Source organism: Vigna umbellata, chromosome 6, assembly GCF_029865625.1.
Source record: "Vigna umbellata cultivar VRB3 chromosome 6, Vumbellata_1.0, whole genome shotgun sequence".
NCBI lineage: Eukaryota > Viridiplantae > Streptophyta > Magnoliopsida > Fabales > Fabaceae > Vigna > Vigna umbellata.
In genome coordinates this window covers 26152401-26164352 of record NC_142170.1, presented here as the reverse complement: position 1 = coordinate 26164352, position 11952 = coordinate 26152401, and the positions used below count along the sequence as shown (strand labels likewise).

General features: G+C 29.4%; 1 protein-coding gene across 1 annotated transcript; it reads right to left on the bottom strand.

Annotated features, from left to right (window-relative positions):
• Positions 1-2021: 2021 nt before the first annotated feature.
• On the bottom strand, positions 2022-10034 carry LOC124826434 (GDSL esterase/lipase At5g42170-like). The gene is made up of 5 exons (XM_047299260.2): positions 9758-10034; positions 9524-9654; positions 9206-9430; positions 2526-2781; positions 2022-2281 (listed from the first exon to the last, which is right to left on the bottom strand). Exons 1-5 carry the CDS (start codon positions 10032-10034, stop codon positions 2091-2093), a joined length of 1080 nt encoding a protein of 359 aa, XP_047155216.1. The 3' UTR covers positions 2022-2090.
• Positions 10035-11952: the final 1918 nt, after the last annotated feature.

Below are 11952 nucleotides of genomic sequence, written 5' to 3'. Positions count from 1 at the left end.
TTGTACTCGGGTTTACGATTTTCAGACGCTTATATCGTCACATTTTTTTTTATGTTTAATTATATTTGGATTTTCTCGAGTTGGAAATGTTTTTAGATTTATATATTAATATTTTTGGACGTGTAATTCATACTCGAATTTTCTTGAGTTGGTCACATTTTCAAACTCTTATATTGACACATTTTTGGATGCTTAATTTATACTTGGATTTTCTCAAGTTGATAACATTTCTAGACTCTTATATAATCACATATTCGGATGCTCATGTTTATATTTACTAAGTAGTCACATATTTGGACATTCATGCTAAAAATTTATCGAGTAGTCACATATTTAGACATTCATGCTCGGATTTACCGAGTAGTCACATATTCAGACGCTTATGCTCGGATTTACCGAATAGACACATATTTGGATACTCATTGATGGAGAATGGATTAAGGAAACTCTCTTAATAAAAGATGATCTCCATATGGATTGAGAGAACTCCTTCAAAAGTGATGAACCCCGTAGAAGATATACAGTGACAAAAACAAATTTGATGAAGTGATAAAGATAATGATTTTGAAGGTAAGTATTTGTGATTAAAAATGATTATAGTATATGATTATACTTTCTATCATGACATATATTTATAGCTTTTTTTAGGTATAAATTATAAATAAACATTATTAAAGGATTCTCATAGTAAATTAATTATGTTTTTATTAGTATAAAATAATATGTCTAATAGTAAATTAATTATGTTTTTATTAGTATAAGACAATATATCGCTTATATATTATTTTTCTCTTATTTTAAGATAAATTTTATTTCAAAAATATGTATTTTTAAATTAAAATTTACAAAAAATAATATTAGTCTATTTTAAATATTCAAATAATATTTAACAATTTTTTTCAATATCTATACTATCTATATTATTATATAAAGAGGATTCCTTGTTTTTTTGTCTTCATTTTTTTTTTCATTTCACTAGTGTGTATAATGTGAATAAAGAGACACATAATAGTTGTGAAGTTTTAATTTTTTTAATAAATTTTAAATTCTATTATTTTAGTTAATTATGGATAAACTTGAGAATTTTGAATTGAGTCTGTTAAAAAATTAAATGTTTTTAATTGATTTCTTGTCGTTATATTTTTGTGTTAATTATGTGTGTAGCTTGTAACTAGTTTGTCACCTTTCTAAAATGTTAACACATAATATTTTTGTTAGACCATGAGGACAAGAATAAATAATTCTAATTATAAAATTTGTAGAATTACATAATTACAAAATTATAGAATTACATAATTATAGAATTCCAAAATTATAGAATTATAGATTTGTATAATTTTCGAAAAATAGACTTATAGAGTTATAAAGTTATAAAATTATAGAATTATAACATTACATAATTATAAATTCATAATTTTATAATTTAGAAAGTAATTTCTATTGAATACAATACGTCCTCGAGAAGATACTCATTATCACGGTCTCTTGCAACACGATAAAAATGTAACATTTAAACAATGTGACAGGATAAGATAATAATCAAATTACCTAATTAATAGAAAAAGGTAACATAGAAACTCAAATTAAATTTTTTAAAACTTTTAGGACTCAACATATCACAAAATTTAAATTAGGACTGAATTGAAAATTCTCAAATTTATCAACACTTAAAACTTAGTTAAACCAATATTTTTTTTTAATTTTTTCGTCTGAACAACTCGTTTTATTTAAAAATATTTCAAATTTGTCAAATAAATTATTCTTTGAATTTACCTAATCCAAACACACCATTAAACAATTTTGTTTATTTATTTTTCCTTTTTTATTTTACAATAACTAACAACAATTATCTATTTTCAGCAACAACAAAGAGTTAGAATTACCCTTTGTAACTGATGTCACAGTAAAATTGTAGAAGATTGATTAACCTTTATCTTTTTGTATGACATCTTAATTATGCATGTGTGACCAACTTTAAGAACTTTTTAATTTTTGTTACAAGTACTTAAGTATTAGTGAAGTTATATAGAAATAAGAAATCAGTTTTTATTATATATATTCCTATTAGTAGGAGTACAAGAAAATAAAACTCAGAAGAATTTGTTGATGTTTTTGTCTAACACCTCAGAAGAAAGTATATTAAAGGCCCTCTCTGTAGGATGGAAACTGTCCCAAAATATATAACTTGACCTGTTTGAACATATCTTCAGGACAGGGTTACACAAAAAGCCTACCTCAAAATCTCCTGTGCCACAGCATCCTTTATCTGCTACTTCAAAACCTAAACCACCATACCAATTCAAATAAATATGTAAAGTGATAAAATCAATACATATTTAGGACAAAGTAATAAAAAAATATTAAGGTTAACAACTTTATTTTACTTCATGGGACTTTTTTTGCTTAAAGATTTTCTTAGTTTTAAGGATTTATGTGACAACATCTACCATTGTAGGAATTAAAATGGTTGTTTTCTCAATTTTGGTTTATATAATAGATAGAGTATGGTAGATGTGTTTGATTACCATATTTAGAGGGGTTTTGAATCATATCCGATAATGGGTTGTAAACATCAAGGTATACAAGTCTAGCATCAGGAAAATTTTTCCCAAGAATATCTATTTGGGATGATAGCTTGTTGTTGAACAACATCGCAGCCTGATTATCAGCATCTGAACACGCTCTCTTAAATCCTCCTCTGATTGTTCTTTCAAAGGGTACACACCCTACATTTGGCAAACCAAGAATTCCAATTCTTCTAGCTCCAAGTCCATGAAGTTCCTGCATTTTATTCATTTTTATTATAAGATTATGGCATCTTGCAAAGATATATGAAATAAGTTTTAGTAATACAAGTTTTATTAGGAATTAGCTCGGTCAAATTTACTGCAAAGCATCTATTACACAAATAGAAAACTATAATCGAGAAATTGCAAAACTAAGCAGTAGAAGGTAAACACTAATTAAAGAAGAGCAAAGAATCACATATAGAAATTTTAAAGTGCTTTAGTTGAAGTGTTAAGGAACTTCAATAAACTCTTACGAGAGAATTCACTGAATCACAAATATTACAACTTGCAGTTTTTCTCTCGGTCAACATTCACTCATTTGTTAAGAGACTAGAAGGTCTACTAAGACCATCTGTCAAACATGATATATAGAAGTTGTATAACACACTACACATTGTAGCACTATCAAATGATACAGGAATCTTCTGAATAAGATTTTACTAATCTTCTGAACAAGAGTTGTTATATATCACTCTAAGAGGCTTATTCACCATTCAGCTCATCAAATCCAAGTAATGCAAGAACTAGATGCCTGTAAAAACCTTCATAATTATATCAAATTCATTATAATCTGTTGAGACCTTCATCATTTTCATAGGCCCCATACAATCTCCTCTTTTAAGAAATGTAGCTTAACAACAATGTACTTAATTCTTTCACGGTAGACTTCATTTTTGAACAATTGTATTGCACTGCTACTGTCATTGTAGACAATGAAAGTATGGTCTTGCACCTTCAACTCCTTAGGTAGATACTTCAACCATAAGGTTTCCTTCACATCTTTTGTCATGAGGATAAACTCTTTTTCCTAGAAACTCACTACCTTGTGAAGATTACGTTAAATAAACTTAAATTATGAAAGGGATTTATTTGTAATTTTTGAGAGAACTTTTTGGTTAAGTAGATAATTATATTTTTGTTGATATAATTGGTTAAGTCGTGATATTTGTTAGGTGCAGTTGTTATTATGCAAATCTGGCTTAAAAGATAAGTTGATAGATATGCTTCTAGTTATTATTTTATTTGTAAAACGGTTTTGGTATTTAACATTTTACATGACTATTAAAAACCATCAGTATTGAATAGGAAGTTAAGACACAATTTAAAAAAACTATTTGAGTTTGTGCATGAGGATTATTTTAACAAAGTGGTATCCGAGCTTTATGTTCTGAGTACTGAGAGAAAAAGAAAAGAGAGGAGAGAGTCAAACACTGTGAGGAAAAATGTGAGTGCTTGAATTTTTTTTGAGAGAGATGACAAAGGTTGTCAATGGTACGAGTGTGCTACAATTGACGAGAAAAACCAATTATGATAATTGGTGCCTACACATGAAGGCGTTATTAGATCTCAAGACGTTTGAGATATAGTGGAAGACAGGTACGTTGAACCTGATGAGGATGAACATCAGACGATGACACAAATGACAATGTTGCAGAAAACACTTGCAAGAGATGAGTCAGCATTGTATTTTCTCTACAATGCAGTGGATGAGTCAAGATTTGAAAAAATAGTGAATGCCGCATCAGCAAAGGAAGCTTGAGAGATATTGGAAGTTGTGTATAAAGGTGACAACCGCGTTAGACAAATCCGAGTACAAACTCTCGAAGGAGAGTTTGAATAGTTGAAGATGAAGCCTAAAGAGCATATAACCGAGTACATAACTCGAGTGGAGAAGGTGGCCAACCAACTCGGTAGGAATGGAGAACAAATGCCATCTAGCCAGGTTGTGGGAAAATTTTTGAGATCCCTTACAAAAGATTTCAAAAATATCATGTGTGTCATCGAAGAATCGAAGGACTTGTCAGTTCTCATAGTAGATGAACTTGCTAGGTCATTGAAGCCCATGAACAAAGGAGAAGGAGTTGGGATGAACAAGTTGAACTTCTCGATCAAGCACTACATGCACAGTTTGACTCAAATGAAACTCGGATTACTCAAAGCCAAGGTCCTAAAGGTAGAGGACGAGGAAGCCAAGGACAAGGTGAACGTGACCGAGGACAAGGGAAAGACCGAGGAGATCGGTCAAGAGTTGAGTTTTTTAAATGTGGCAAACATGACCACTATAAATTAGAATGGGACTCTCATTCTATTATACGAAATACGTGAATTTCGAAAAGCTTATCTGTTTTGATGTGTGCTTTGATAAATGTGTTTCAAGGTTTGTGTAACCCTTGAGCTTTGAGTTTGAGAATTAGGTGTTGGCGTAGAGCGAGAACTTTCACGGGAGTTATGATTGAGTGTTGTTGTTGTTGAGTTAAAGTTTGTCATCCTTTTTGAAGATTCAAAGGAGGTGCTCGTCCTTCGTGAAACATTCAGAAAAAGTGTTCATTCCTTGTGGGTTTCAAGGCAACTAAGTTTCATCTCTTGTGGTATTTTTTGTTTGATTGTAACAGATTCTTGATTTGTAATAGTGAAGCGTTAATTCTAGTTTGATATTAACAACTGGACGTAGGATTTGTGTGGTTCGAACCCGTATAAAAATCACCTGTGCAATTTTCTCTCTTCCTTACTCTTTAATTTGTTTAAATTATTGTTAAGAAATTTATATTTTACGATAAAATTATTAAAGGTATTATTTGTGATAAGAAACCAATTCACTCCCCCTCTTGGTTTGTTGTACATGCTAACCATTCTGTTGTATCGCTCTGACAATTTTTCTTGCCTCATGTGAGCATAGGCAACACAACTAAAGATTCTAAAGTGATCAAGATTGCAAGAACGTCCTAATCAAACTTTCTCAAAATTCTTCATCTCCAATGTTATTGAGGGACATTTATTGATCAACTAAGTAGTATTAGAAGAAGTATTGACCCAAAATATTTTTGAAACTCCATCACTTAACAACATACACCTATAACTTTTTCTTGAATGTTCCTATTGAATCTCTCAGTTAGGTTATTTTGTTTTGCTATGGAAAAAATTAACGACCTGTTAGGTTTCTTAGTGATAAGAAACCCTGTCAACTCCAGTTTATACTAGAAAAACGCCAAAACCTAAGACTTAAAATTGGAAAATAATTTTATTACTTCAAAACAAGTATGAATACAGCCAAGGGACAATGCTTCCCTTCTCACAAGATGTCACAAATCCTGTCTATTCCTCGTAATTACAAAAACAACCTCCCTTTTACAAGACACCCCTACCTATATATAGGCTTCCCCATAGGAAAACTATAACATCCTAACAACCACAAACCACCTAAAAGCCTATGTTCTATTTTTAACTCCTTTTCTCCTAACATAAACCCTCATAGTCATATCACAACCATTGTCATTTTTGCATCACTTGACCGTCTTAACACTTTGGTTCTCCAATAGATGTTTCTAACTCTTGAAATTCTCAAATGCATCATTTTTGGTCTTTTGAGGATAGATCCATGTCTTTTTTGAGTGACATATTCACAAGAATGAAGGGTTGTATAGCCTAATTAAGGGTTTCATTCATCCTCTGTTGTCTTATGTTAAAACAATTTTTATAGGTTTTTCCTTGGACACAATGTTCATAAAATCTCAATTGCTAAATTTTGTCACTACTAAACATGCCTTGCCTCTTAAACTATACTAATCCTTTTTTCCCTTACATGACCTAACCTTCAATGCCATATTTCAGTCTTGGATAAGACGGTTTGCTCAAACATAGACATTAAGCTGGATATTATAATACATTTCAAGGCATACAAGTCATTCTTGCTCACACCCTTCATTATTACCATGAATCCCTTAACTCTCCTAACACCCTCTATCACCTCTAAATGCATATCCCTTATTCTTTATCTCACCAAGAGTCCTTCAAGCTAGGTACACACTTAATTTCTTCAAGCATTCTATTAGTTCCACAATGTAGAAAAAACTTGATGGTTCCAACTTGATTTTTCTTACAAGATTTATTTTTGTCAAAGAGAACTAAACCCCTTCAAGTTCTATCAACTCTTGGAAACAAAGACGATTATATGTCATGTAGAATGAACATTCCGAGTCCATTATCTACTCACAATCGCTAGTAATGCTTGACACCATATGATCTTTAATGATTTTTACATGTCTTCCACCATAGTTGCTTCACTAAACGTAGATGGTCTATCAAACCGTTTGCCAAACCTAGATAGTTTGTCAAGGTTATCGTTGTCTTCTACCTTTCTAGACATAACCTTTTAGTGTGTCCTTCCTTATTGCAATGGTAACATCTAAAAAATGATGTATTTACACCATTTTTCATTAACCTTTGACCTCATTCTGCCTCTTCTATTATCATTGGTAAACAGTCTACCCGTGGCTACAAGACCATCTCTATCACTAGACCTCTTAGCTTTAAAATTCTCATTCAACTCCTATGAATTCAAATCAGCATGAACCTCTTCAAGAGAGAAAGTCTTTCTTATGTATAGTAAGGTTTTCTTGAAATGATTAAGTGTCTTAGACAATGAGCACACAACATAAGTATCATTGCAAATTAATGTTCTCCAAATCAATGATTAACTTCTTGAATCATCTAAATGTTTGCTAATTTTCTTTTCAATACTCATGAGTACAACTCTTTCTTTGGATATAAACAGTTCATTAAGGACTTTCTCATGTATAAGCTCTCAAGCTAGGTCCATAGCAATTTTGTAGTTTTTCACTACAAAATCGTAAAATTTTTGATGAAATTTTACAAATAGACAAATCTTTCGATAAATTTTTATTACCAAGGAACTTATTACTGAAGGATTTTACGAACGAATTTTTCTATAAATTCATTGGTAATATATATTTTATTTACTGATAGAAAATCCAAATCTGTCGATAATTCATATTTTATTTATTGATAGAAAATTCGTCAGTAAATCTATGGATAATTATCAAGGAAACACTCATCAGTAAATATGTCAGAATGCACATTTTATTTATTAATAGAAAAATTTGTCAGCAAATCCGTTAGTAAAAAGAGCGACAATTTTGTTGCCCAAATATTGAAGGTGTATAACCCTTAGAATTCCTTAGGCTTTAAAGCAAAACACCTCGACTACGAAACCCATAAGAAGCTACTTGGGAGTGATAAAGGAGCAAAACAGATCTTGGATTGACCACATATGCATTTCAAAACTTGCAAGGAAGAAGAAAAATCCATGACTGACATTAGTTGACTAGATGAGATGAAGAAAAGAAGGTTGTACAAAAAATAAATTAGGAATTTTTCTTAATTTTAGGGTTTATAAATAATTAGGGTACCCTAAATTGGGTTTTGGTTTTGGAATGACGATGTGTTTTTTATTTGGTTTAGGAATGAAAGAGGACATTGATAAAAATAAAAATCTATGAAATAAGAAGAAGGAGAGAGGAGGAGAAGGTAAACCAGATCGCAATATTTATCTTTGGATTTTTCCTTTGATAATTATTAATGAAATTTTGCTATATTTATCGACAAATTTTTTTGTTGGTAATTACCAACGAATTTTTCATGTATTTACTAATAAAATTTTTGTTGAAAATTACCAACGGATATAAAATTTCATCGATAAATATTATTAACTCATTATTATCGAAGAATCTGGATCCGCCGATAATTCATTGAAAAAAAGTTATTACCGATGAAATTTTTTTTTGTTTTCGACAAACTTTGGTCATCAGTAATATTTGTTTTTTTTATAGTGTTATCCTTCGAGACTTTTCTCAACACCAACCACATTGTAAACCTTTTCTATCATCGTTTTCTTTCTCTGCCATGGATGCATCAAGCTTGGATTCAACTTTCAAGCTTCAAGAAAATCTTGTTGAAATAGAAGAGCTCACATCTTCAATCACCACAACTCAAAATCAATATAACAAATAAATTTCTCAACCTCGTACTTTGTAGAAGTCATTGTGATTGAATTTCACGATCATCGTGCCACTTTGTTAGAAATTAGCTCAATAAATCTATTGCAAACGTCACACACTAGATGGGAGAAGGTAAACATCAAGAAAGAAGAGATCATCACACAGAAAATTTAGCATGGTTTGATATACGTCCAAGCGAAAATTCACTAAATTACATCAATTACAACTTATAAGTTTGTCTTTAAAAAAAACCTTCATTCAATTACAACTCAATGGATAACTCTACCTAAAGATGCAAAAGATCCTATATATAATGCAAATTTTGTTATAAACTAACACACATGAAAGAAGCCAAGACAAACAAGGAAGAGACGTGAACAATACTTTTCACAACAGAACTAAATAGTAATTTGACGGGATCACCATGGGGTCCATGGTTCAATAGACGCTAGGAGAATAGATAGTTTTATGAGACTATCTACCAAACATGATAGAAACTTTCTAACATATTGGACAGTCAAGTACTATCAGACTGATTAGAGACCTTTTGGACCAGATTTTACTAAATTATTCTTCACAAAATGTAAACTAAATTGCTCATTTGAAAGAATAGGTACTTACTTTTAAGAACATTGTAGCTTGTGAAGCCATGAAGTCTGTGTAAGTTGAAATATTATATTTCAGCCGCCTCAAAAAGAAAGTATGGGTAATGTCATTGCTTCCTGTGCATAAGATGTATAAGCTTTTCGATATCAGTGATGTTGTTGTGTTTTCTCCGACCATGCCCTGTATCTTTTTTATGTATTCCTTGAATTTGTCCAGTTGATCTGATAATGATAGCACTAACTAACATACGAAAGAAAATTATAGTTAGTGTTTAAGATATGCAAAGAAGAATGAAAATATACTGTAAGGTTTTAGGTGGGAACAATTATTTACTGCTATTTTAGAAGTTAGAGGATCATATCCATTAGCACCAGATGCAAAGCTTACACCTGTGAGGAGATCTTCACGTTTCAAATTTGGATCAAGGTACGGTGGCAAAAGCTTCTTCACTTCAAATTTTGCAGCTAAAAAGCCAAACAAAGAAAATTTGTCAAGGAAATGAATTACAACATTTTCATTCTATATTATGCATACGATGGTAAAATATTAATGATTTTTTGTTTATACCAATGATATCTGAAGGGACTAAACCATTGCTGAACCTCCCAGTTGGTTGATTTCCTCCACCAAAATCTTTACCATATGGTCGAAAATTACATTTGGCTATGGTCTTAATGTAGTTATTGTTACCTGTATCTACTATGGAGTCTCCAAACACAAACACTGCTGGAACACTGTAATTGTTTGGTAAACTGACAACATTAACAAGAGATATAATAACTGTTGAAAACGACCAAAGAACGACGAGAAACAATTTGGAAAAAGGCACTTCAAAGAAAAACATTGTGTTTATGTGATTCATATTGTAAATAATTAGTATTAGTATTTATTTGATCATTATATTAGAATAGTAATCATTTTTAAAAGGTAACAAAATGTATTTATATTTAATTTACATAAAATGTTACCAAATTGTTTAACTTGAAAATATGGCACATTTAGTAAATTTATTTTCTAACAGACCTGATCAATATTTAAACTAATTCATTTTAAATATATTCTATTTTTAGTCAAACGTTAAAATATGTTAATTTAATGAACAAAAAATTTTAAATATGTAATAAGTTTACTTAATATGACTTGTTTATTATTCGAAAAATATAACTTTTAGTTAGTTAATATTTTAAAAAAATTGATTAATATTAAAATTAATTCATTTTAAATATATATTATATGTTTAGTAAAACGTTAAAAATGTATTAACTGATTAACATATATTTTTCAGTCTTTAAGGATTTTATTTAATTTGACTACATTCTTTTATTTAACAGATAACGTCTACTGAATTTAATTCTTGTACGAAACTGAGCGTTACTAAAACTAATTCATGTTAAATATATTATACGATTAGTAAAACGTTAAACGTGTATTAATTTACTAAAGACAAATTTCTTAAATTTTTAATATTTTAATTCCACTACTTTTTTATTTAACGTATATAAGGTTTAATAAATTTAATCTTTTAATGAAATTGATCAATATTGGGATTAGTGCATTTTAAATACATTCTATTTTTAGTAAAATGTTAAAAGCATATTAATTTAATAAGCACAACTTTCTTAAATATTTAAAAAATTGATTTAATTTCACTATATTTTTCATTTAACAAATATCACATTTAATAAATTTAATTTTTAATATATTAAAATCAATTCATTTTAAACAAATTTATGAAAATAATGTGGTTTTAACAAATTTTTAAAAATTTCTCCAAAAAATAATAAAAAAATGGATAAAAATATGTTTTTTATTTTTTGAGCTCCACCAGATCAACTCTTACGTATTTCAATTCAAAATGGAAGATGATCCACGTAATTACAATGAAAAACAGTATTTGAAAATATTTTGAATTCTTTTAAGATAAACAAGAACAACATCGTTCTTATACCTTCCTTCTACGATGGGAAATTGAAAATCACTTAGTTCTTTTGAAAATTATTTAAAAAGTATTTGAAAAAAAAATTAATTTTTTATTTTTGAAAATTTTATATATTAGACAAAAATAAGGCAAGAAAAGAAAACTATTTTTTTTGTAAAGAATTAAACAAAAAACTCAAAATCCTAAAAATAAAAATATGAGGGTGAGAAAAAAAAATAAGATGCAATGAAATTGGTTTGAAAAAAGGACTAATTTCTAATTTTGTTGAAATTTAAGGAGTCAAAACATATTTAACATACAATGAAATTCATATTCATGACAAACAAGGAGATCATTTATGTATAACTATGATTGATAGACTAGCGAGAAGATGGAAAAACTAACCTTAATGTAGAAAAAAAAAATCAGAAAAAAATGTTTTCCAATGAACAGCACGTGAGAATGGCAAAAAACGTGACTTCTAGTCACCAATGGTAACTATAACTCGAAAAAAAAAAAAACAAAAATTGAGAGTGAGCTTCACTCAAGGAGAAAAGTAGCAAAGAGATACTGAAAGGTTTTCTAAAAAAATTTTGTCTGACCTATAAATGACAGATATAAAAGAGGATTTTTACGTCTTATCCTTGTAAGAGACGTAAATTTACATATAACCTTACTTAACTTATATTTGTCCCGTAAAATTTAGACATAAATTTACATCTAATCAAAGGTAAAAGCCCTTTTTAACCTTTATCATTTACATGTCAAACATGAATATTGGATAATTTATTTATAAAAATCTTATCATACATTTTTTTTGTCTATTATTTATACATTAGACATA

Coding starts and splice junctions, on each gene's coding strand:
- LOC124826434 (XM_047299260.2), bottom strand. CDS start 10,034: ATGTTTTTCTTTGAAGTGCCTTTTTCCAAATTGTTTCTCGTCGTTCTT. Junction 9,431..9,523: donor CTCTAACTTCTAAAATAGCA/GTAAATAATTGT, acceptor TTCGTATGTTAG/TTAGTGCTATCATTATCAGA. Junction 2,782..9,205: donor AAGCTACAATGTTCTTAAAA/GTAAGTACCTAT, acceptor AATAAAATGCAG/GAACTTCATGGACTTGGAGC.